The following is a 27436-nucleotide window of genomic DNA, read 5'->3' on the forward strand; positions in this document are numbered from 1 at the left end:
CGGCTGGGCACGGCTCGTTATCTGTTCCTCTAGAGAAGGGTCAGAACACTCAGCACTAAAGACAGATTTCTTTGGTTCAAAGCAACAAAACAGATGAGTCTCTCCTTCGAGCCGGAATCGAACCAGCGACCTAAGGATGGCTACGGGCGCGCGCCTACAGTCCTCCGCTCTACCAGCTGAGCTATCGAAGGGAGCGGGCAAAACGGCCTGGGTGCCGCCTTGTCTCTGTAACATTGTGTCATTTTTAGGCTTCCTGTTTTGGGTATTTTGTTCTCTTTCTTTCTGATTCCCAGGTTCCGGGAGCACTAGATCCCTCTTCCCGCGGACCCCCCACCTCCTCAGGGCAGCCGTTGCGAGCCATCGGGTCGCAGAAGCTGCCCGGGGCTCTGAGGAGAGGGCCCCGCCCGGCCCCCTGGAGCCGGCGCTGCCTCCTGTGTGACTCAGGGGCCCGGCAATGCCAAAGACCGGTTAGAAAGATGCAGAAGCCGTGACCCGGCAGTCGCTCGGCCGAGCGGAGACCCACAGCTGCGCTGGGAACCTGCCCGGGCACGTCCCCGCGGGGGGACAGCTAAAAAGAATTACCGCGCAGGCTGGGAGGCCCAAAATGGGGAGAACGCGCTAGAGTTTCCAACTGCTTGTTGGAATGCAATGTGTCATTGAGGGCACCCAAGGAAAGGGACATAAGTCATCGGGAGCTGGAATAAAAACCGCACTCGTCTCCTTCGAGCCGGAATCGAACCAGCGACCTAAGGATGTCTCCTGCCGAGGAAGTAGCTACAGTCCTCCGCTCTACCAGCTGAGCTATCGAAGGGACGTGTATGGATGTTGGCGTCCCCTGAGATTCAGCACAGAAGAATGGAGCGCCAGTCCAGGCAGCCGGAGATTGCACTGAGCGCAGCGCCAGAGAGCCGGCCAGTGTGCTCCACGCGTGCGCAGAAAGACAGCGCGCTCTGGCTCGCTAGCCTGACTGACCCGGTAAAGGCCCTCAACCCAGGTGTCTGGGGCCCGCGGTGCCAAGACCCTGCGACTCTACCGCCCTCGCTTATCGTACTTTTCCTTTACCAGCCTGCGTTGCCCTTTAAAGTGGTTGCCGAGTGTTCTCAACACGCAGTAATTCAACGGCCAGTGGAGGAGTTGCGTGGTAGACCAGTGGCGCAATGGATAACGTGTCTGACCACGCAGCAGAAGATTGTAGGTCCAGCTCCCGCCTGGCTCGGCATTTTTGTCACGTGAGGTTAACAAACCAGAAATCATTACTTCCTCTAGCGTCCCCAAACTGCGAATGCCACCAGTTTGGATTTCTGCAGTGTCCGTTGCACTTTAAGCCCGGGAGGCCTTACCAGCGCCGCCCGTCCAACTTCCGCGGGGTGAAGGGAAGGCCCCGAGGCTCTCGGGACGCCCCCGGCCGGCAAGCCGGGTTAGGAAGACGCCACTGAAGCCCGCGGTTGTGTAGACAGAGCTGGTTCCACCGCATGTACTTTAAGACATCAGAGTCATTAAGTTCCTAGAGAAAGTCCCCTCACCAACCCCCGGCTAAGCGAAGAGAGGGAAGAAGATTAAGATTACATAAAATGTCTTTTTGATCTGGTTCCTATTTTATGTTTAATTTTAACAAAGTTATTCAATCTCAAATAGGCCTATAATCCTGCTTTGTCGGCCTATTTTTGTACGGTCATAGTCAGCGTTTATAAATTGTTAAAGGTTTGCCGCCATATTCCCACTCAGTTTTTAGCATAGCATAAAAACCATCCAACGACCTGGATTTTGCCCTTAGGGGTCTTTTAACCAAGAAGGCATCATGTTGGTTTGGGCAAACTGAGTTTCTGTGTTAATGTTATTATAGTAATATTTGTGGAAGGGAGATTGGAATTGTTTCTTAAATCTCCCCTATAAGATAGTAGTTCCCAAAAGTAAAAGCTTTAATAAAACGTAAAATTAGGAAAGAGAAAATAGGAAGTTAGAGAAAAGGAAAGGGCTGGATTTTTAAGGGGGAAAGCGGCTTCCTTAAGGCTGCACAAACATGAGGAGATTATTTTTGTTTCCTGGTGAACATTTTTCCATTTTTGCATGTAACAAGCTGATGTATCTTTAAAGTTATACAGCGTTTCTGAGAGTTTGAGAAAATGACCTCTGAGAGGTGGAGGAGGTGAGTTGTACCCCTCTGGCTCAAGTTCATGGACAGAACCATGTAAATTAGGCTAAGAGAAAAGAGCCTCCTTTTAGTCCTACTTTCTCCTTATTTTACAAGAGTGGCAAGCAGGGTGTTTATTAAATTATTTTTATCATTTTTTTTAGAAACAGAGTCTTGCTTTGTTACCCAGATTGGGGTGCAGTGATGCAATCATAGCTCACTGCAGCCTCAAACTTCTGAGATCAAGTGATTCTCCTGCCTCAGCCTCATGGGATTACAGGCATGCACCACCTCACCTGGCTCTAGCTTTTTTGCCCAGGCTGGTCTTGAACTCTTGACTTCAAGTGATTTTCCGGCCTCGGCCTCCCAAAGTGCTGGGATTAAGGCGCAAGCTACCATACCTAGCCAAGCCCTTTTCCCCAACGGCCAACCTTACTTGAGTAACAGGTTTCAGGGAGGCCAAACATGCATAATTTTTGGCCTTCTTACTTGTAAGTGACAGAAATTCACAAGAGCTAGTATAAGCAAGACATTTATTATAATGATACAAGGGTGTCCCCAAGAAACCAAGGATGAAATGTCACTAGGCCTCCTTAAAAGTTTCTCTGTCAGTGCTTCTCAGCTCCTCTCTAGCGCACACAGTTGGAAACATGGTGCTGTCCCCCACCCTAAAATTGCTGTCCCCCACCCTAAAAGTTCTGGAGCTTTATTCTTCATGGTCTATCACACAGAGAGTCACTTCTCTTTCTCTGGCCTGACTGCAAAACTCTCCGTTATTCTTGGCCTCACTTAGGTGCTCACCCACTGTGTCCAGGGATCAGGATTACATGTATGAAGGTTGGGCGCATACGACTACACCCTTTCCTCCCCAGGAGTACATTGAAAAGATGATAAAAATACACAAAAGAAAAAAAAAATCTATTGCAACATGGAAAACTACAGTAGGTATAATTAACAAATAGACATTTTAAATAACTTCTGGAAGGTGAAAATCAAATGAGATTATAATGGAGAAAAGCACAGCTTCAAATGCACATTCTGCAAGCTAGCAGAGACAAAACCATTTTCCCCATGGAGCTCATAAGAGACTCCAGGCACAGAGAGAGCAGCACAGAGGTCAGCCGCCCACAACATTGTGCAGCTGCTGCTGAATTTTTTGCCAGGGAGATCCCACTGGAGAATGGCTTAAGCAGAGTAGATTTGCCAGTCTAGAGTCTGTAGAGTGGTATAGGGCTAGGGAGTAGGGCAGAGTAGAGCCTAATAGAGATGGAGGGAACAGGAAGGCCACCCCACCCAACTCTTAGAGCAAGTTCTTCCTTGACTTGTCAGGTTGGGGGATCTTAGGCCAGCATGGCTGTTCCCACCCATGCACCGTAAATGCAAAGCCTGATTGTCCTCAGGACACAGTCATTTTTACAGATATCAATGTATTCTGTCATATTGTGTTTACCAGACATTTGGGAGGAAATAACAACTTAAAAAAGAAAGTCCAAGATGAACAAGTTAAATAAATGACTGAGGAGAAAACAGAGATAATGCAAGGAATAGAACAGAACTATTTAACAAAAAAGTAGTTAGGGATATCCTCAGGGACATCCAAGAGAGTGTTACAGCAATGAAAACCAGAATACAGTGATATTAACAGGAGCAATTAGGGAAGAAGAGAGTTCCTGAATATAAAAGTATGATTGTTAAGGTGAAAAGTAACATATTGGTCATGGCTAAAGATCAACTATGAAGATATAGAAGACAGAATGGAAAATATGTGGAAAGCAAAAAATAAAAACATGACATTGGATACGGTGGCTCACCTCTGTAATTCCAGTATTTTGGGAGCCCGGGGCGGGAGGATTGCTTGAAGCCAAGAGTTTAAGCAAGCCTGGGCAACAACGCAAGACCCTCATCTCTACAAAAGATACGAAAATTAGCTAGACATAGTGGTGTGCACCTGTAGTCCCAGCTACTTGGGAGGCTGAGGCAGGAGGATCTCTTGAGCCCAGGAGTTCAAAGCTGCGGTGAGCTATGATTGATTGCACCATTGCACTCCCGCTCCTGGGACAGCGTGAGATCCGGTTTCACACATACACGCACGCGCGCGCACACACACACACACACCCACCCCCCCCCCAAAAAAAAAGAAAAGATAGATCCTGAAGACATAAAGAGTATCTAATATGAGCTCCAGAAAGAGCAAACAGAGACAATGCAAGGGAAAGAATAAAAGAAAGACATTGGTCCTCAGATGGATGGAAAGGATCATGCAAGTTAGGATGAATGAAAAACAACTATGCCTGGACACAGCCTAGTGACATTCAAAAGCATTGAGGATAAAGATGAAACCCTATAACTTTCAAAGATGGAGAAAAACAAAACAAAACAAAATCTAAACAAGAACTAGGCTAGCTACAAAGGAATAAGAATTGGATTATGATCAGATTTATCATCATCATTACTGGATGTTAGAAGACAGTGAAGCATGGCCTTCAAAGTTCTGCAGAGAAATAATTTTAAGCCTAGAATTGTATACCGATCGAAGTAGTAATCACATATGAGGACAAATAGTTCACACTTGCAAGGTCTCATAAAGTTTAAATCTATGATTCCTTTCTGAAACAAATAAAAAGTAAGTAAACATTATTTCAGGATGTTATACTGGATGGCTTCTCCAGGAAGCTGAAGCTCAAACAGAATTAGAGCACAACATTTTACAGGGGAGTAACTTCTGTGAATGGAAAAGGGGAGGACACAGGATTGGGTAGAGGTAGTCATTAGACAATGATGCAGACCCAACAAAGTTTCTGCCAACCCTCTTGGTGGCTCCAGAGCAAAGATTTCTTTTTAGAGGAGTCTCAAGTTGGGCAGAAATGGTGAGGCCCTAGCATCACCACCTTGCTCAGTCATTGGCCGGACTTAGTATCTCGGCTAGAGGAGTTAACACGTGGTGGCTACTAGTTAACCATCCTCCTTGCAGCTGGGTAGTGAGTTCTTGTTTGAAAGGAAAGAACAGCATGTCTAGCAGCATGTCTCTGTGTATGCCACGGATGTACTTCAGCAAAGCAAAGCAAGAATCCAAGAAGGAGGAGTACACAGGATTTAAGAAAAAGGGAAACCAACCCAGGAACTCAATGAAAATAAAATCTCAGGTTGACAGTGATGCAGCTGGCAAAGAAAGCAATCGGGACAAATTAAGGGGAAGAAAAAAGAGGGCTCTGGGAAGATTATTTTTCAAAAAGAAGCAAGCCGGGCACGGTGGCTCAAGCCTGTAATCCCAGCACTTTGGGAGGCTGAGACGGGCGGATCACAAGGTCAGGAGATCGAGACCATCCTGGCTAACACGGTGAAACCCCGTCTCTACTAAAAAATACAAAAAACTAGCCGGGCGAGGTGGCGGGCGCCTGTGGTCCCAGCTACTCCGGAGGCTGAGGCAGGAGAATGGCGTGAACCCGGGAGGCGGAGCTTGCAGTGAGCTGAGATCCGGCCACTGCACTCCAGCCTGGGCGACAGAGCCAGACTCAGTCTCAAAAAAAAAAAAAAAAAAAAAAAAAACCAAAAAACAAAAAGAAGCAGATTCTTTACAATAGTAGTGTGATTAAGGACCTGGGGGACCTTAGAGATATGATAAAGGCACATGTCACTTTTCTCAAAAAGACAGAACAAAGATACTCAGGGATTTCTAAAAAAAAAAAAAAGTCTTTATAAAACATATGTGGTTCAAATATAAAGCAAACTGAAATATGGCACAATTTTGAGAAATTGATGGCATGGGTGTTGTTGGGCTGACTTCCCTCCCCACCCCAATTTATTTGTTGAAGACCTAACTCCTAGTACTTCAGAGTGTGACTGTATTTGGAGATAAGGCCTTTAAAGAGGTAATTAAGCAAAAACAAGGTCATTAGGATAAGTCCTGATCCAATACAACTGGTGTCCTTACAAGATGAGGAGAACAGAACACAGGGACAGCAGGCACATGCACACACACAGAGAGATGGCCACAAGAAGATGCAGGGAGAAGATGGCCATCTACAAGCCATGGATTCTGAGAAGAAACCAAACCTGCCAATACCTTGGCTTAGACTTCTAGTCTCTAGAACTGTGATAAAATAAATTTTGTTTTTAAAAGCCACCCAGTCTGTGATATTTTGTTATGAGAGCCCTAACAAACTATATGGGGATGGTGAAGAAATTTGCTTTTGTACATTTTTGTTTAACCATATGTAAGTTATTTTTACATAACATGTATGGGTCAGAGTGTCCCATAATTGTCATCTAATTAAAGATATTCTCTAATAAAAATTGCTTAAGAATGAAGAAACTGAGGCCCAAAGATGTGAAATGACTTATCCAAGGTTACAGAGAGGAGAAGTGGCATGTGAGATCTCAGGCCTCCTGAGTCACAGCCAGGGCTCCTTTCTGTGGCACTGCTTGGTCTCTCTGTCCTCAGACGGACACTTGGGTTAGGGAGATTGGGCTGCTGGCTGCTACTCTGGGAGGAAGGAGGTTGAAAGGCAGGTTCTGATGCCAGTACAGTCAGAAAACGGACATTCTGGGAGTAGCAAAGTGTTCCATCTATTAAAGGGTATTCTCTTCTCACCTCTAAATCCAAAGGTCAAATCCCTTAAATTTGTTAACAGCAATGCTCCAAGGAGGTGTGTCAAGACTCCGTGAAATGTGAAAAAAAAAAAAAAGCCATTGTTTACTAGAAAAATTATTCTTAGACATATGTGCACTAAAGAGCTTTCAAGTTTTTCCTTTCAGTCAAGGAAACCATTCTACAGATAAGGAAGCTCTACCCGGAAAGATTAAACAATGTCTTTAGAATGACCATCCAGATTAGGGGTGCAGGGCTAGACTCAGGCTTATTGACTTATCCATGGTTTTCTCTAAATATGCACCATCTCCAAGAAGGATATTTGTGAGAAACCACAGAGATGATGTTTCTAGGTCAGAAAGGGAACTATTCTGGGGAATTCCAGTGAAGATACACTTGATTCTTATTGTTCATGTAATTACATTGTATAAAGTCATTTTGAACCCTGTTAGCCAAGTCACTTATCTTTTCCATGTTCTAGTCACATAGTCTAAAAAACCACAGATGATGATGGTGACAGTACTTCTCTCACAGGTTGTTGTATTAAATGAATCAATATAAAGCTCTTAGGGCAGTGTCAGATACTAAGCACTATGACTCTTGGTTATTATTCTCTTAGAAATTTTATTTCTAATTTATGAAAGAATAAATCAGCTTTCTCAAATACAAGTAAATGCACCTGTGAGACTAAGGCCAACACTTTCAAATCCTCTATTTTGGGGGATGGGATGAGAAAGGAAGAGGTAAAAGAGCTAAGAAATGCAGAATATGAGTAGGAAAGTGACTCATTTTATTTTGTTAAAACTTTACTCTTTGACTCAGAATAACAGGTATCTTTCAAGTTTTGGTAGCTAAATATTTAATTTTCTAGTATGTTACACATTGATTAAAAAAAATAATTTCCATGCTGAATACAATAAAAATGTTTTCGAAATGAAGGCATTTTATATAAAACTATTATGCTAATAAATTAATCAATGTAGCTGGGCGTGGTGGCTCACACCTGTAATCCCAACACTTTGGGAGGCCGAGGCGGGCAGATCATCTGAGGTCAGGAGTTCGAGATCAGCCTGGCCAACATGGTGAAACCCCGTCTCTACTAAAAATACTAAAAATATAATGTAGCCGGGCGTGATGGCACGTGACTATAGTCCCAGCTACTCGGGAGACTGAGGCACAAGAATTACTTGAGCCCAGGAGGCAGAGATTGCAGTGAGACTCTGTCTCAAAAAAAAAAAAAAAAATTCATGTATAGACAGTTTTTTCATTCTAGATATAGAATGTCACTTATTCGAAAAGAACTGATATATGTGTGTGTGTGTGTGTGTGTGTTTGGGTAAAGAAAAATGCACATGTAAGTTTTTTATTATGTTCTAATGTAAGACAGCAAAAAAATAAATGGATGACTCATTGAACTTTTTAAGAAGTCTCCCATTCCAGTAGCCCAGTGCCCAGGATAGGTGGTGAGCTGTTGACACGGACCGTTCAATGAACTCTGTGTGTCCACCGATGAGGCTCACACTCAGCATTTCTCTTCTTGCCTTGAAGCTTCCCTGCTAAGATGCTTGTGAGTTCAGAATGACTGCCAGTGCTTCTGGATAGCCCTTCTGTTGACCCCCACAATATACTTCAGCAGCTCCTCCTCTAATGAAGAGTGGATTCTTGTATCTCTGTAGCTGAAGGAGCATTCTGCAGAATTCATTCCCTCATTCATAGGCATTCAAGTGCTTGCATTTGTCACACATCATTGTAACCAGAAACTAGCCCTTTGTGAGGAACATTGGCCAGAACCCCTCTAGCAATTTGATTCTACCATCTAATTCTGATTCTGATCCATGTCCTGTTCTCATCTTAACCACTCTTGGACCAGCTTCCTGGGGGAACTAGGAGTGGAAGCAAAAAATTCCATGTGAGAAAGGAAAATGAGGTTTGAGCAAGAAAGAGAAGGTGAGCTTTGTAATTTGTAAGTTGCTTTTCAAAATAGACCTGACCATTTTGCTTAAAAAGACCACAGGAAGGAAATGGAATGGCTCAAATTATCTGCAGATTGGGCTATTTATCCTATTGTTTCCTCCAAACAGAAAATAGCATTTGTTTGTTGAGTACAGCTTTCCAAGCACTTGCTGGTTACTGGAGCTGTTAATACTGGGTGTCTCTATGGGTCTTGTTGGGTGAGACAGTTTATATGCAGCGAGTCACAGTACATTTGTCTGTGTGTGTCAACATATACAAATTCATTTAAAACCATCTTACATTTGTTGAACATTTGACTTTTCAGATTTCTTTCACTTTAGCCATTTTATCTGGTCATCCAGCAACTTGGAAGGTGGTCAGGGCAGATATGAAAACAGAGCCATAGAGAGATTAGCCATGTTATTTTCGTCTCACTTGGTCACAAGGCTAGTTAATGAAAGCTTAGATTAGAACCAGGTTTCTTAACTTTCAAACCAAGGCTCTGTCTACTTGATTACATAGAAAAAAAAATTCAGTAACTAAAGAGTTAGAGCAGAATTTTAATGACGTCAGAACTGTCAGAGCTATAACACTAATTCTCACTTACAATATATATTTAGCAGCAATTGACTATAATTTTGTGGGGAGGGGGATAAGAAACAAGAAAAAAGATGAAGGCATTTTATACAATATTATATAAAAACATAACAAGATCTTGAAAATGCAATATTATATAAAGAAGTAAGAAAGACCTAGAAAAACAAACACTTTTTCTGCTGTAGTATTTTAGAAATATCACATGGTTTCTACCACATAATAAATATAAGAATCAAACAAGCAGATGCAGAGATGACCTCTGGGCTTAAATTGTATAACATGTACAGAGCTGAGCAATTTCTGTCAAGGCAAATAATTTTAACAAAAACGAGGTGATATGCGTTTTGGTGTAAATTTAGGCTCTAGAGTTTAGAGTTCTATCCCTTCATGTGTTTTTTGTTTGTTTGTTTGTTTTGTTTTGTTTTGTTTTTCCTTAGTTTGGCTAATCTGAGCCAGTTATACAAAAATTATTTTACTAGAAAATGATCAACATGCTGATGGGGCTGGTTCAGTCTCAGAATGATTTTCTGGTTCACTTACAACATATAACCAGGTTGAAGTTTTGTTTTGCTTTGTTTTTAAGCCGATCTAAAAGTACACACAAAACCTGTTTCTTCCTGGTTTTACTTGCCAGTTTTCAGTAAATGCCAATTTTTAATGTTCCAAAAATATACCTTAAAAATATGATTTTTAAGAAATCTATTCATCCTTTTCTGGCTCTTGAAACATTTCTATAACTTTATTGAATATTGACATGGAAGAGGCTCCACACCCAAAAACTCTTTATAGGTTCTCATATATTTTGATGATGATGTTTGTGGTAGATATGAATATTGTGCTACATGGAAGAAAAGTGGCTTCTGTTCTGGAATATTACTTTGGTCAGTTAGGAATCAGATCTGCCTCACATAAAGGGCAGGTTCATAAAGGCTGTACAATTCCACTGTCCTACATCAGGCAAGGAGCATAAAATAACTCTTCAGGCCTTTATTCACCCAAATTGAATGTGTTTCATAAGAAATTCTACTCAGAGAGAAAGTCTGCAAACTGAGAAAATTATATAGCAATCATGTTTTCCTAACCCAAAAATAAAATACCAAGATGGAAAAGTTCACAGCACTTTATGCCCCACACGCTCCCCTACGACCATCTGGAAATAAGACTGAACTGAGAGGAGGGACTGTGGACTCTCAGAGGGCTCAATATCAAGAGTCTGTGCAATAACTTCGAGATCCTTCTTTGATTAGCTGTGTTTTCTCATTTGCATTTGTAGGCTGGAGAAAAACTGGAAAGTCCACATCTAAAAATAAACAAAGCAAAGCAATAAACACTTTCATCATGTTACAGTTCTTTTAATGAAGCAAGTGATAGGTATTTTTGTTGAAATCATGACTGGCAAATCAACTCAATTCATAAGATATCAATATATCTACCATTTTAAGGACTTCAAAAAGGAGGAGGCACTGTCTTTACTCTTTATTCAAGTTTTGTCAGTTATGGAATTATAAAACCAAAGCACCAAACCCAGCTGTCACTTGCTGAACCTGGTGAACTTGAACTTTAGTTATCACCATCTTGTGGGGATACAGATAGAACCATCACATATAGTGGTGAAGATTGGAAACTGAACATTATCAAAGGGCACCTTTCATATAGACTACAATGTATATCTACAGGGAAGGTATAGTTTATATGAAAGATGCAGCCTGGCATTAAGTAGTGTACAATTGGATGACTGGCCCTTCTTGGGACAGCAGTCAAAACTGGGAGTTTGCTTAGAGGGAGAGTCTAATAGAAATCTCCTCAGATAAAGCTAGTGCCCAAAATGGTTATGCTGTCTCTAAAATCACTAAATCTACTCCTAAATCTACAGAGAGATTTGTTAGCCTTTAATTTGGGTGCTAAGTTGAGAGAGCTGCCCTAAAAATGTTTAATGGCAAGCCAATGAATACACAAGTTGGCTGACCAAGTTTTCAAAACCTCTGTGTTCTAAGAAACCTCAAGATGATAATTTAGTTTAAAGAGGTCCAGTGCAAGATGTGCTCTCAGGCACTTAGCAAAAGTGAATGGCCTCACCTCCAACCTAGGCCTCAAAATATCATCAGAAAATTGCAAGAAACATGAGCTCATAGTAAAAACAATTAGAGGTAGAGATATAGATGTGTGTGTGTGTGAGACAAAGAGGGAGAGAGAAAATGAGAGAGGGAGAGACAGAGAGAGAGAGACAGAGAGAGAGACAGAGAGAGAGTGATTACATATAGAAACAATGCATACTAAGATCCAGTATAAACAGCAGAAGGCCAAATCAGACCCAGAAAGACTTCAAGAACTGCATTTATCAGATACAGAATACAAAATAATTACATTTTAAAAGTAATTAAATTAAATAAAATAATAGATCTTAAAATTTAAAAGAGAATTTCTGGAGATTAAAACATGGAAAAAACCTTCATGAATTGGCTTAACAGCTAAGGAAAGAATTAGTGAAGTAGAAAACAGATTGGAAGAGATTATCTAAAATTTAACAGAGACAAAGAGAAAATATAAAAGAGGTTAAAGGACATGATGGAAAGAATTGTAAGGTCTAACATATCTAACATAACTTTCAGAAAGAAATAAAAAAAAGGAGAAACAATATTTGAAGATTTGATGGCTGAGACTATTCTAGAATTGATGAAATACACCAATCCATAGAACCAGCCAGGATAAATTAAAGAGCACAGTGGTTCACTGTTGTAATCCCAGCACTTTTGGAGGCTGAAGCAGTCAGATCATGAAGTCAGGAGATGACCTTCCTGGCTAACATGGTGAAACTCCGTCTGTACTAAAAATCCAAAAATTAGCTGGGTGTGGTGGCGCACACCTGTAGTCCCAGCTACTCAGGAGGCTGAGGCAAGGAGAATCACTTGAACTTGGGAGGCAGAGGTTGCAGTGAGCTGAGATTGTGCCGCTGCACTCCAGCCTGGTGACAGAGTGATACTCTGTCTAAAAAAAAAAAGAGAGAGAGAGAAACCCATCTTTAAAACATCTTAGTCACATTGAAGAACAAAAGACAAGGATTTTGGGCCGGGTGCGGTGCCTCACGCCTGCATTCCCAGCACTTGGGGAGGCCAACGCAGGCAGATTACCTAAGGTCAGGACTTTGAAACCAGCCTGGCTAATGTAGTGAAACCCTATCTCTACAAAAAATACAAAAAAAAAAAAAATTAGCCAGGCATGACAGCAGGCGCCTGTAATCCCAGCTACTCAGGAGGCTGATGCAGGAGAATCACTTGAACCTGGGAGGCAGTGGTTGCAGTGAGTCAAGATTGTGCCACTGCACTCTAGCCTGGGCAACAAGAGCGAAACTCCGTCTGAAAAAAAAAAGACAAGGATTTTAAAAGCAATCTTACTTGTCAATAGCAAATATGGAAGATAAAACTGTGGAGCTAAAAAAACTATGAAACTATGTCTCCAATATACTGAAAGAAGATATCAATCTATATTTATTGACAAACTCTCTTAATAAGTTACATTTCTTTTTTAAAAGAGCATGATAAAGATATTTTCAGACAGTAAAAAACAAATTTTTCTAACTGCAGACTCAATTTAAAAGATATAATTCAGGCAGAAACAGTTATCAGGTGAAATAATTGAGGTGTAAAAAAAATTTTAAAAAACAGTAAATATGTCAGTAAAACCAAATAATTATTGAATATAAAACAGTAATAAAAATGTATGAGGCTTAAAATTGAGAAAAATCTAAAATATGAAAGTAATGTATAAGTCAGAAAGAAGTTGATCAGGGTTAAAGTGTTACAAAATTCTCGTATTGTTCAAGAGGAGGGTAAAGATAAGAATTGGCTTTAAATTTTGACAAATTAAGTATGTTTGATAAATTTTCAGGGTAATTCCAAAAGAACAGAAAAGAGAATATAATTTCCAAATCAGAGGACAGAAGGAAATTAAATAAGAAAAGACACTCTGACAATTTAAAAGAAAAAAAAAAAAGAAATAGAAAAACATGTCAACTTAAAGTGATAAATAAAATGATAAAAAATTACCAAAAATTAGGTATATGTATATATCTTATTTTGTATCCAGCAGTGTTCTTAGCACTTTATGTATATTAACTCACTCAAAGTTATAATGATGCTATGAGGTAGGGTTGTTATTATAACCATTTTACAAATGAGAAAACGGGGGCACAGACTGTGTAACTAGGCCAACTTTACATGGGTAGGAAGTAATAGAGCTGATATTCAAACCAAGGCAGTGTTTCTCAGAGGTCTGTTCCCTTTAAGACTATTTCTATATTGTCTCTCACAAAAAGTAGGGTAATAGAAAAAGATCAAAGTACATTATATTGATGGTAATAAATACCAATGGATATAATACTCTATTTAAAAGAAAAATAGTGTCAGACCGAATTTTAAAAACCCAAGCTGCATTAAAAAATAAGGATAAAAGTAGAGAGTAAAATGATGAAAGCATATTTACCACACAAACACTGATGGGAAGAAAGCTAATGTAAGTATATTTTAACAGACAAAATAAAATATAAGGCAAAAGCATTTCTGGAGCTAGAAGTAACTCCATAATAATAAAATGTTTAGTTCACCAAGTAGCTGTAAATATTCTAAACTTATATACACTAATAACATAACCTCAAAATCAAAATCATAAATCAAAAATCAAGAGAACTTTATAGAGGAACAGAAGACTTCATCATCACAGTGGAAAATTTGACTGCTTTCCGCACCTAACTCATGAAATCAAGGAAGGAAATCTTACATAGAATTTGAAAAGGACTATGTCGTGGACTGAATTGTGTCTCCCCCAAAATTCGTATGTTGAAGTCCTAATTCCTAGTACCTTACAATGTGATCATATTTGGAGATAGGGTCTTTAAAGAGGTAATTAAATTAGAAGGAGGTCACTAGAGTGGGCCCTAATCCAATAGGACTGGTGTCCTTATAAGAAGAGATTTGGACACTGAGGAAACACCATGTGAAATCACAGGAAGATGAACAGCTACCAAACAAGAAGAGGGGTCTCAGAAGAAACCAACCCTGCTACCTTGATCTCTGACTTCTGACCTCCGGAACTTTGAGAGAATAAATTTCTGTTGTTTAAAGCCCCAGTCTGTAGTAGTTTGTTATGGCTGCCTTAGCAAACTAATATATACAATAAATTAGCTTTATTCAATAGACATATATGGAACAATGAAACTAACAAATGCAGAATGTGTTGTTTTGAAGCAATGTGGAACATTTATAAAAATTGGCTAAGTTCCAGGCTGTACAGCAAATCCTAAGACATTTCAAAGCACTGGTATCATAGTGTTGACATTTTCTGATCACAGAGCAGTCAAGTTAGATACAAACAACAAGTAACCTCGAAATCCCAAGATTGAAAATTAAGATATACATAGGCCTAGCTTACAGATTAAAGAAAAAAAATCATAATAGAAATCAGAAAATATTTAGAACTCAGATGATGAGAACAATATAAGAACGTCTGTGTGTGTGTGTGTATGTGTGTGTGAGTGTGTGTGTGTGTATGTGTGTGTGTGTGAAACTGAAGTATAACTTATAGGAAAATTTAAAATTTATAGTCTTAAATTTTTAATGTAAGAACAGAGGAAGGGCCGAAAATTAAGAAGCATAAAAGGAAGTTAGAAAATGAACAAAATAAACTGAGAAATAAGGAAGAAAGAAATTAAGTAGAACCAATCAACAAAACCAAAAGTTGTTTATTTGAGAAGACTGATAAGATTGTAAGACATCTGGTGAGAATGGTTAAAAAAAAACAGAGAGAAAGCAGAAATGACCAATGTAAAGAATAAAAAATAGAATAATCATGCAGATAACTATAGATGTGTAAAGGATAAGAGGAAATCTTGAAGAAACCATTTTTTTCTTTTTGTAAATAAAAAAGAAGGGAAATCTAACTGGTCTATAAACATTAAATAAATTAAATCAATAGTTTAAAATTTGCACAGTTACACGCTAGCCCAGAAAGGTCTTCAAAATCCTGTAGAAAGAATCCTAGTATTACACAAACTCTCCAAGAGAAGTAAAAAACAAAGGAATACTTTGCAATTTATTTCATGAGGCATAATCTCGATGCAAAATACAGTAGGGAAAGTTTGAGGAAGGGAAATTATAGATCACTCTCACTCATTAACATTGTCACAAACATCTCAAACAAAATATTGACAGCTCATTTCATCAAATAATAAAATAGTTAATACATGAAGACTACACTGAGTTTAATTATCTAAGGAGTAGAAGGTTGCTTTAATATTGGAAAACCAGTTCATATAATTCATCACATTAACAGATCAAAGGAGAAAAATCAGGACCATCTCAGTTGATGAAGAAAAAATATTTGATAAAATTTTAATCCACAATCAAATATGAAGTTCTAACAAAATATGAATAGAAGACAATTTTCTTAACCCGATCAAAAACCTATAGCAAACTTACTAATTATGATGCAACCCTGAAAGTACCTTCTCTTCAACATTTTACTAGTAGTCTTGGCAAACACAGAAAGGCAAGAGAAAAAACTGGGTTCACATACTTGGTATGGTTTAAAAAATAAAGAAAAAATGATAAGAGATGGAAAGGAAGAATCAAAACTGTCAGTACTCACAGATGAGACAAACAGTTATGTAGAAACCCTAAAGAATCTACGGGTAAATAATTAAAATTAGCAAGAGAGTTTAGCTAGTTTCTTGGATTCAAAAATCAATGTTTTTTAAAAGTACATTTCTATATGCCAAAAAGCAAGTAGAAAAATACATATATAATTGATTGATAGTAAGAAAAATGGTAAAGTATTCAAAAATAAATATAACTAAAGATATGGAAAATACATCCTTAGTGAAAGCCAATAAATGGTGAAATATACCATGTCACTTATTAAAAGACTCAAATTCTTAAAGGTGTCAATTGTACCTGTGGATCTGTAGATTCACTGTAATTCTAACCAAGATCCTAAAAAGTTTTGCTTAGGGAATTCTTGTTAAAGAACTTGACAAAAACCTGATTTTGAGATTTATATAAGAAAGCAAAATACTAAGGATATGTGACTCTCCTGAAGTACAAGGGAGAAGGACTTGCTTAAACAGATATTAGGGATTATTATAAGTGGGCTTGGTATTGCATAAAATAAACAAAATCACCAATGGACTAGAACAGAAAGCCCAGAAACTGCTCCATATATCTATTGAAACTTAATGTTTATCAAAACCAAAATTAGAAATCAGTGTGCAGAAACAATTTGTTTTCTATCTGGAAAAAAAATGAAATTGGAGTCCCACATCATACCACATGTAAAAAATCAATTCCAGGTGATTAAACTCGTATATGTGAAAAGGCAAAACTATAAAACTTTGAAAATCTATGTCAGAGAATATCTTTATATGTTTGAGTTAGTACAGGAATTCTTAATCAAAACACAAAAATCACTAAACATAAAGGCAAAGACTTTTCACTTTTCAACATTAAAATCAATAACTTTGATTCATCAAAAGATGCCATAAAGAGTAAAACACCAAGTCACAAACTGGGAGAATATGTTCTAAATAAACATAATCAATGAAGAATCAATATCCAGAATATTTTAAAAATCAGTAAGGAAAAGGCAGATGATACAATCTTAAAACCTGCAAAAGATCTGAATGGGCATTTCATAGAAGGGGAAACCCCAACGAACAATGAACATATGAAAAGATGTCAACTTTAATCAAGGAGATAAAAACTAGAACCACAATGGCACACCGTTTCCCACCTATAAGATTGTCACACATTTACCATCTGGGGATGTCAAATGTAGGCAAGGGTGTGGGGCAACAGGAACTCTCGTTAACTGTTAGTGGGAATGTAAATTAGTGCAATGATTTTGCAGGACTGCTCAGTGTTACCTAATGAGTTATATAAGTGTGTATCCTTTGACTAAAAAATTACATCCTCTGTATACATATACCGAGAAAAACTCTAGCATTCATGCACCAGAAAATACATGCAAGAACATTCATAACAGCACCGTTTGTAATGTCAAAAAGTGGACGGTACTCAAATGTCCATTAGCAGTAGAATGGGTAAGTAAATTATGGGATGGCCACCCAAAATATTATACAACAGTGAAAATACATGAATGACAGCCATAATGTGAATGAACCTCAGAAGGACAACGCTGAATGGAGCATACATAGACATAAAATGGGAATAACAGACACTGTGGGCTGCTAGAGTGGGGAGGGGAGAAGGGGGCATGGGTTAAAAAACTAACTATTGGGTACTATGCTCACTACCTGGGTGACGGGATCTGTACCCCACACTTCAGCGTCACACAATATACCATGTAACAACCCTGCACATGTACCCCCGAATCTAAAATAAAAGTTGAAACTATTTTTTTAAAAAAGAAATATTACACAGTAAAAATAAAGAAAGTTGAAGAAAGATAATTATTGCATGTAAATCTATTCACTTGAAGTTCAAAAATAGGGAAAACCAAGCAGTATGCCATTAGGATTATAAATAAAGTTGTAATACTAAAAAGAATAGTAAGAACTGGTCACACATGATTTAAGATCATTACTTCTGAAGAGCAAACAAGGAGCTCTAAAGGTGATAGTAACATTCTTTTTCTGAGGTAGAAACCCAGGTCATATTTATTTGTATCTATTTAATATTTGAGAAAAACAATAACAGATAAAGGAGTTAGGTAAATTATCCCCAGAACCTCAACCAGTAACTTAGGGAGCTGAGGCCTGAGCCAGGATTGTCTGACTCCACAGCCCTCTGTCTTAGTCCCTGGGGTGGACTGCCCTCAAGTTAGCTGGCGTAAAAGGTTAGCTGGCGTAAAAGGCTGAGTCACCTTTTTGCTGTCCCTTTTCGGGAATTTTAATGCCTTCCTTAGGCCTGTGATATCCTCCACTCGCTGTGCTGCATGAATTTGCAGAGAACAAAGGACTCTCCTTTTCTGAAGGAAGGGTGTTCAGTTTCTTTCTCTAGTCAAATCTTGGTCTACCCTCTCCCCTACTATATATTTTTAAGATTGAAATGAGATTCACATAACTTAAAACCAACCACTTTAAAATGAACACTTCAGTGGCATTGAGTACAAATACAGCTAATGTATGACTCACACTTTGTCTAATTGAAAAACATTTTTATCTCCCCAAAAGGAAACCCAGTCCCCATTAAACAGTTGCTCCCTATTTGTCCCGCGCCACAGGCCCTGGCAACCACCAATCTACTTTCTGCCTCTTTGGATTTACCTATTCTGAATATTTAATATAAATTGAATCGTACAATGTTTGTCCTTTTGTGTTTGACTTCTTCCTTCTAGCATGATCTTCCCAGGTTCACCCACATTGTAGCATCCACATGTATCACTACCTCATTGCTTTTTATGGCGGAATAATATTTCACCTCCCTCTATATTTTTGCATTTTTCTCCATGGAGTCTCTCAAGTCCTTTTCCCCCTTCCCTAGGTAATCCTACCACTCTTGCACTTCTCTAGCAAACTGTTGGGGATTCCAGCTACTTCCACTTATCACGTTTCATTTTGATGGTTTGAACCTTTGTGTAAGCATATCTCAGTTTGGGTTTCTTTGCAAAAATAGTCATTGCACAACTTCTGCTTCATTCGATTACCTGATAAAACTATTCAATAGAACAGCCCAATATGACTCTACCTGCCTTGCCTGGCATGCAAAGCACTATTCACCATCTTATCCCTAAGAATATGGGGAGAGGCTGTGATAGTTCTTTGCTTGTACTAAGATTGGTCCCTTCTACAGTGCACCATCCCCAGAGTCCCCTACCCCTCAACTCCTCCTCCTTCTTAAAGTCTTCTGCTTTAAATGTCACTTCCTGGGAAAGTGTCCTCAACCTGCATGCAGGTGAGGCCCCAAGTGCTCACTTTCACAGCCCCTGTACTTCTTCTTGGCAGGCTTATGTACCTGTAAATTAACTAGTTCTTTGTGTGATTATTTATTTAATATTTGTCTCCCCATCTCCCTTGCTAGTTTGTAAGGTCCAAAGTACCAGGAACTATGTCTTTACTTTCTCTAGCCCCTGGTATAGCATCAGGCAAATACTAAGTGATCAGTAAATGTTTGCTGTCCGAAGACTATCTCAATAAACCTGACCAGTAAGTTTGCTCACTGAACCTTAATGGCCAAAAATCAAAGAAATCTTGGGTTCACTTTGAGCTGCTTTTTCGGGGAGCATTCAGAGCTGACAAACCTGTCCTACTGCTCTGGCCTAAGACCTTGATGGTACTTTCTTGCTGTTTCCGTATAAAGAAGAAGCACAGCACTCTTGACTTGCAAGCATTGTTTTCCATGCATTATTTCTAGAAATTGATTCCTTTTGATTGAGGGAAAGGGGTAGGAAGAAGCATGATATGTGGGGAGTGGCAAAAAGGGGAAGGATGAATTTAATCTCTTCCTTGGTGCCTTTTCCCTGGGCAGTAAGATGTGATGAATACTAAATAGCAAATGTAATAAATGTCTCAATATCTTGGCCAAGAGTGAGAGTCTAATTACAAGCCATATGGCCTCTTCATCTCAGTGGTTTTGTGGTTGTGAATGTATTTGGGTTTTATCCAGGTGAGTGGCAAGAACAGTTAAGCAGTCAACAGATTTTTCTATGAACTGAATCTCACAGTTTTAGATCCAAGGTCAATAGTATAAAACTCTTTTTCTTTTATTCTCCCTCCTTTAAAAAAAATTGGGGCAATCATGACTCCACAGTTTTTTGTTTTGTTTTGTTTAGGGTTTTTGTTTTGTTTTGTTTTTTTAGGGTTTAGCTGGAAATTTTGGTTGGAGGTCATTCTACTGCCTTCAGCTTGGAAAAATCAAACTGAATTTAGCTCTTATATTGTGGGTTTGCTTTGTCAGGGTGTTCAGAGGTAACTGGTTCCAATTTGGGCTCTTGCTCCATACCTTCTCTCTCTCTCTCTCTCTCTGTCACACACACACACACACACACACACACACACACACGCATGCAAGCACATATACTACATACAGATACATTGTCCCACGAAATAAGGCTCTCTCTCAAGATGGTCTGTAAGGCCCTCATAGTGGAATTCTATTTCATTGTGGCTTTCAGCTGCTAAAGGAGTATAGGGTCTAAGTGAGCTTTTTTAAAACATACCACCCAAAATTTCACAAAGTAGAACTCCTAATTTGTGAGCATATGAAAGTAAGGGAAATAAGTTGGTACCTATTACCTTTTACCTTTAAGGTTTCAAATTTTCAAAGACAACAAAACTGGGGAAGGGTTCCCCCAAGACACTATCTATCTTCCATTTGATCTTGGTTGATTCATAAGAACAACAGAATGCCTCTGTGTTCCTGGGGTCCCATTTTGGGACTATATTGGGAGTATATTTCTATTTTAAGAAAGACATAGGAATCCACTTATAAGTTCTGTAGTTGCCAGTGAATACTGAAGATGCCACTGTTTGAACTTTCCCCCATTTATTTCTTAAAGGTAGAAGCTGGATTATACTTTCTGATATAGTTTAAAGGGCCATAAAAACCCAAACAAATCTATCCCCTTTGCTACCAAATCCCACACTGTAACACCACTATTGAACAGAGTTTGGTACAATTTTATATCATCAAAAGGTATCTTAGACTTCAGCTAGAGTCAAGGAGTAGGCATGTTTGAATATGCACACAATAACAAATACACAAGACAAAGTCTTGGATACATAATTAGAATTGTTAAAACTCTCTTAAGGCAGGTGAGAAATATTTCTAATAGTTTTTATAAGTCAACAATTAAGAAAGGAGTTGATATTTCAAATTTGGATTTTCATAAATTAAGAAATAGTTATAATGTCCTATAACATGTACTTAAAAGTGAAATTTGTAGTGTTTGGTCACTGATATGGTTTGGCTCTGTGTTACCACACAAATCTCATTTTGAGTAGGAATCCTTATGTGTCAAGGGAGGTGACTGGATCATGGAGACGGTTTCCCCCAAGCTGTTCTCATGATAGTGAGTTCTCACAAGATCTGATTGGGTTAAAAGTGTGACACTTCCCTTTCACTCACTCCTCTCTCTCCTGTCACCTTGTGAAGAAGGTGTTTGCTTCTCCTTCACCTTCCTCCATGATTGTAAATTTCCTGAGGCCTCCCCAGCCATGCAGAACTGCGAGGTCCATTAAACCTCTTTTGTTTATAAATTACCCGGTCTCAGGTGGTATTTTTATAGCAGAGTGGTATTTTTATAACAGACTAATACAGAAAGTTGGTACAGGCAGAGTGGGGTACTGCTATAAAGACAACCTGAAAATATGGAAGCGACTTTGGGATTGGGTAACAGGCAGAGGTTGGAACAGTTTGGAGGGCTCAGAAGAAGACAGGAAGATGTGGGAAAGTTTGGAACTTTCTAGATACTTGTTGAATGGCTTTGACCAAAATGCTGATAGTGATATGGACAATGAAGTCCAGGCTGAGGTCATCTCAGACAGAGATGAGGAACTTGTTGGGAACTGAAGCAAAGGTCACTCATGCTATGCTTTAGCAAAGAGACTGACAGCATTTTGCCCCTGTCCTAGAGATCTGTGGAACTTTGAACTTGAGAGAGATGATTTAGGGTATCTGGTGGAAGAAATGTCTAAGCAGCAAAGCATTCAAGAGGTGATCTGGCTGATTCTGAAAGCCAGTTATACGTGTTCACAAAGAGATGGTTTGAAATTGGAATTTATGTTTAAAAGGCAAGCAGAGCATAAGGTTTGGAAAATTTGCAGCCTGACTATATGATAGAAAAGAAAAATCCATTTTCTGGGGAGGAATTCAAGCCTGCTGCAGAAATTTACGTAAGTAACGAGAAACTGAATGTTAATAGCCAAGATCATGGGGAAACTGTCTCCAGGGCATGTACAGACCTTCAGAGAAGGCCCTCCAATCACAAGCCTGGAGGCCTAGGAGAAAAAAAAAAATGGCTCCTTGGGCCAGGTCTAGGGCCCCACTGCTCTATGCAGCTTCAAGACTTGGTGCCCTGCATCCCAGCCACTCCAGCTCCAGATGAGGCTGAAAGGGGCCAAGGTACTCTTCAGAGGGTGCCTTAAACCTTGGTGGCTTCTACGTGGTATTGGGCCTGCTGGTGTGCAGAACACAAGAGTTGAACTTTGAGATCCTCTGCCTAGATTTCAGAGGATGTATGGAAATGCCTGGATGTCAAGGCAGAAGTCTGCTGCAGGGGTAAAGCCCTCATGGAGAGCCTCTGCTAGGGCAATGCAGAAGGGAAATATGGGTTTGGAGCCCCCACATACAGTCCCCACTGGGGCACTGCCTAGTGGAGCTGTGAGAAGAAGGCCACCATCCTCCAGACCCCAGAAAGGTAGACCCATCAATAGCTTGCACCAAGAGCCTGGAAAAGCCACAGGTACTCAATGCCAGCTAGGAAAAGCAGCTGCAAGGGCTGTACCCTGCAGAGTCCTGCAAAGCCACAGGGACAGAGCTGCCCAAGGCTGTGGGAGCCCACCTCTTGCATCACCATGTCCTGGATATGAGACATAAAATCAAAGGAGATTTTGGAGCTTTAAGATTTAATGACTGCCCAGCCAGGGTTCAGACTTGTCTGGGGCCTGTGGTCCCTTTGTTTTGACCAGTTTCTCCTATTTGGATTGGGAACATTTACCCAATGCCTGTACCTCCATTGTATCTTGGAAGTAACTAACTTGCTTTTGCTTTTACAGGCTCATAGGTAGAAGGGACTTGCCTTGTCTCAGATGAGACTTTGGACTTGGACTTTTGAGTTAATGCTGGAATGAGTTAAGACTTTGGGGGACTGTTGGGAAAGGATGATTTGTTTTGAAATGTGAAAAGGACATGAGATTTTGGAGGGGGCAGGGGCAGAATGATATGGTTTGGCTCTATGTCCCTATCAAATTTTATCTCAAATTTTAACTTGCATGTGTCAAGGGAGGGACCTGGTGGGAGGTGACTGGATTATGGGGCTGGTGTCCCTCATCCTGTTCTCATGATAGTGAGTGAATTCTCATGAGATCTGAAGGTTTAAAAGTGTGGCACTTACCCTTTGCTCACTCTCTCTCTCTCACCTGCTGCCTTGTGAAGAAGGTGCTTGCTTCTCCTTCACTTTCTGCCATGATGGTAAGTTTCCTAAGGCCTCCTCAGCCATGTAGAACTGTGAGTCAATTAAACCTCTTTTGCTTAAAAATTACCCATTCTCTGGTTGTATCTTTATAATAGTGTGAAAACAGACTGCTACAGTAACTGAATTCAAATCATAAATGTATTTCCCTAGTTAACCCCTGTTCCTTTCTCTTATTTGTTCATACAGTAAGATATAAGAAGACAAAGTGTTAAGTAGCTATTACTTTTATTCCGGAGTAAAGATTGCCCCATAGTAGTTTTACTCTACTTTGCATCTTGACATTTCTGGATAAAAGATGGGGAGAATAATAGAAGAAAGAACTGCTAACCATATTTCCTTAAAATCAGTGCTCATGTATGAAAAATTAATTTCCTGTGGTAATCTTCATATGCTGGTCAAATCTCCAAGTACAGTATAATAATCTGTAACATAGCATTTAGATGAGTAATTAATATAAAGCACTGGCTCCACTTAGTCTTCCCCATCCCACCTTGTCTCATCTTAATTTGTTTTCTTCTTCCCTAAAACCAGAGTATTATGCTCTGGAGGCATTTTGTCTTTTTCCTTGCCAGTGAGGATTGGCTCCTCTGTTCTTTTAAACATCCTTATATAATGTAGATTTTAAAATGTAAATGTAAAGTTAGCTAATAGTTCCTTCGAAGAAAAATTCTGTTGGCAAAAGTCATCAAACTTGAAATCCCGATTTATAGTCCACACGAGGAAATATCCTCAGTAGTGGCTATATAACTTGCCAAACCCAGTTCAAAATGAAAATGTGAAGTACCTTATTCAAAAATTAAGAATTTTAAGACAATAACAGCACAGCAGCAAACAAAGTGGTAGAAATCTTAGTACAACAAGGCAAGAAAAAGAAACAAATGGAATAAGGATGCGAATGGAAGAAATCAAACTGTTTCTATTTGTAGATGATATAATTGTCTGCATAGAAAATCCCAAGGAATTTACACACTCACAAAAATCCAAACTGTTAAATGAGTTTAGCAAAGACATGGGATACAATGGCAACACAGAAAGAAATTGTAAATACTTGCAATGAACAACTGCAAACAAAATTAAAACCAACGCCACTTACAATAGCTCTCTCTAAAATGAAATACTTAGGTACTCATTTAACAAGACATACTAGCTTTGTATGCTGAAAACTACAAAATGTTCATGAAAGAAATCAAATGAGACCTGGGTAAGTAGAGATACATACTGTGTGATAGATTGGAATATTCAACATAGTAAAGATGTCAATTCTTTCCAAGCTGATCTACAAATTTAATGCAATTTCAATAAAAATCCCAGCAGGATTTTTCTGTAGATATAGACAACTTGATTCTAAAATTTATATGCAAAGCAAAGATACTAGAAGAGCCAAAACAATTTTGAAAAAAAAAATAAAGTTGGAAGAATCACACTACCTGATTTTAAGGCTTACTTTAAAGCTGCAAGACAGCAAGACAGTGTGGAATTGATGAGGTCACATTTCTCTGTCTGATGAGTGGCAACAGAAGAACTGTAGACATTTTGGGGATTTGATTAAGGGGATAAAGAGTTAGGGATAGGTTTCAGTTGAATTTAGTGGGATATGTTTTTGTGGTTTGCAGCAACTCTGTGTGTAGTTAATTATTGTTAGCCCTACGAGTGTAGAAATGACTTTCGGTAGATTCCTACACATAGATCAATGGGACGGACTAGAGAATACAGGAATAGGTCCATAGAAATATGACCTTTTTTTTTTTTTTTTTTTTGAGACAGAGTCTTGCTCTGTCACCCAGGCTGGAGTGCAGTGGCTCAATCTCTGCTCACTGAAACCTCTGCCTCCCAGATTCAAGCAATTCTTGTGCCTCAGCCTCCTGATTAGCTGGGATTACAGGCACCTGCCACCATGCTCGGCTAATCATTGTATTTTTAGTAGAGACAGGGTTTCACTGTGTTGGCCAGACTGGTCTTGAACTCCTGGCCTCAAGCGATCCGCCAGCCTCAGCCTCCCAAAGTGCTGGAATTACAGATGTGAGCCACCCTGCCCAACCCTGGCCAACTGACTTTTGGCAAAGAGGGAAAGACAATTCAATGAACAAAGGATACATAGTAGAAGCCATGTAGAGGATACATAGACCATTTTCAGCAAATGGTCTTAGAAAAATTAGCTTCCATATTCAAGAAAAAAAAAAGAGTCTGGACCTAAACCTCACACCTTATATGAAAATTAACTCAAAATGGGTCATAGATCTAAATGTTAAACATAAAACTCAAAAACTTTTAGAAAACATTGGAGAAAGTCTTTATGACATAAAGGTAGTCTGAGTTCTCGACATAACACCAAAATAAAGCACAATCAATTTAAAAAGAACTGATAAATATGATTTCATCAAAATTTTCCTCTGCAAAGAAGCAGGAAAAGGGCGTAATAATATGTGGATACCACACTTTTGTAAAACAAAAAAAATTTACACAAAAATTGTGTAAATGTAATTGTGTTTTGGTACCCTTGAATGGTGCCTGAGGGTGGACTGTAGAGTTAATGTGGACTCGACGCCCTCCTTTGGTGGTTGAATTTTTATGGGCATCTCTTACTTATAAACAAAGTCCTAAACCACAGGCAGCTTTCAAATGAGCAGCTGGCTGGAAAAGCCATGCAGAGGTGAGGGTTGATTCCTCAGATTCCTCCCAAGTCTAAAATCCTAAGATTTTATGATTAAATCCTACCTAAGAATGAAGGATTCCCCAAGTAAGAAAAAGTTTGCCATTTTTTAATTAAGTTTTAGAATCACTAAAATAAGATTCTTAAAGCCCTAATGTCATACCAGTGCCTTCTAATGGATTCAAACCTTGATGAATGCTGTTTATTCTTTATCTTGAGTCACTTGATTTTTAAGTGGCTAGTAGACTCTTTCAAGTGTATTTTCTTAAAGAACCTTAAGTGGGTTCCCTTCTTTTGCAGAGCGGATGCAAGTGCAGTCCATTTAATGGACCACAGTCCAGAAAGCTTAGTCTTCAGATGAAGACTGATTTTCATTCTTAACCAGCCTGAACTCTGGGTTAGTGGAGTACAAACGTGAATCTAGCTAATACAACTAACTGCAAATAAGGCACAGTTCCTTAAAAGGAAAGGGTAGATCCAAGAACAGTGCTGGATTTACTGCACAGTTAATAAAACTTAAGCTCAAGGATCCTCACCTGTGCACAGCCTTCCAAGGGCCTATTGGGGCCCTAACGATGTATTCATGTTTTTTGTAATTTGCAAAAGAAAGATATTTTGGCCACAATCAACAAAAACATCTCTTTCCACTTTGACTTCCCTTCTGTCACATTTCTCTGTCTGATGAATGGCAACAGAGGAACTGTAGACATTTTGGGGATTTGATTAAGGGGATAAAGAGTTAGGGTTAGGTTTCAGTTGAATTTAGTGGGATATGTTTTTGTGGTTTGCAGCAGCTCTGTGTGTAGTTAATTACTGTTAGCCCTACGAGTGCAGAAATGGCTTTAGGTAGACTCCTACAGCTCACTGTGCCAATTCACTTGCTGAGGGGACATGAAAATCTAAACCAGACGTGATGTTACACAATGTGAATGTGTCCATTGGGCTCTGATGCTGGGAGTATTAGATGGAGTAAGGACAACAAGGTTTGAAATGTACAAAATCAAAGGTGTTCTGTGGAAAATTCCTCCAAATCTTATATCTTCTATATGAAATAAATTATATAGGTGTTTTCCTGAATTTGACAACAATCCCTAAAAATGTAGACAACATTATCAATAATGAGTCATAAAGCTGAAATAAACTTTTCTAATTTACCAGTAATAAAACTTTTTGATCAAACATGCTAGAGGAAAGGCAGATTTTTCTATTTTTTTTTCATAGAAAATATTACAAAATGGCCAGGCGTGGTGACTCACGCCTGTAATCCCGACACTTTGGGAGGCCAAGGCAGGAGGATCACGAGGTCAGGAGATCAAGACCATTCTGGCTAACACGGTGAAACCCCATCTCTACCAAAAACACAAAAAATTAGCCA

At 39.2% G+C, this 27436-nt stretch overlaps 1 protein-coding gene and 2 non-coding genes across 5 annotated transcripts in view; all 3 read right to left on the bottom strand.

Annotated features, from left to right (window-relative positions):
- Positions 1-102: 102 nt before the first annotated feature.
- On the bottom strand, positions 103-191 carry TRNAY-GUA (transfer RNA tyrosine (anticodon GUA)). Its single transcript is given in 2 exon segments — positions 103-138; positions 155-191. It is a non-coding gene; the product is annotated as a tRNA-Tyr (tRNA).
- Positions 192-718: 527 nt separating this feature from the next.
- Positions 719-811, bottom strand: TRNAY-GUA (transfer RNA tyrosine (anticodon GUA)). Its single transcript has 2 exons — positions 775-811; positions 719-754 (listed from the first exon to the last, which is right to left on the bottom strand). It is a non-coding gene; the product is annotated as a tRNA-Tyr (tRNA).
- A 9562-nt stretch (positions 812-10373) lies between these two features.
- The window catches only part of LOC105482194 (DnaJ heat shock protein family (Hsp40) member C5 beta), an 81046-nt gene continuing 63983 nt past the window's right edge, over positions 10374-27436 (bottom strand). Inside the window, exons 6-7 of one of the 3 annotated variants that reach the window (XM_071068162.1) lie at positions 12548-12622; positions 10374-10569 (exon numbers count right to left, since the gene is read on the bottom strand). In XM_071068162.1, coding sequence (XP_070924263.1) covers positions 10475-10569; positions 12548-12622 — 170 coding nt within the window. In that variant the 3' untranslated portion in view covers positions 10374-10474. Of the gene's footprint in view, positions 10570-12547; positions 12623-23711; positions 23834-27436 lie in introns of those variants that run through there. The other 2 variants (XM_011742201.3, XM_011742202.3) reach the window with 2 other exon arrangements.

This window comes from Macaca nemestrina, chromosome 8 (genome assembly GCF_043159975.1).
Source record: "Macaca nemestrina isolate mMacNem1 chromosome 8, mMacNem.hap1, whole genome shotgun sequence".
Lineage (NCBI taxonomy): Eukaryota > Metazoa > Chordata > Mammalia > Primates > Cercopithecidae > Macaca > Macaca nemestrina.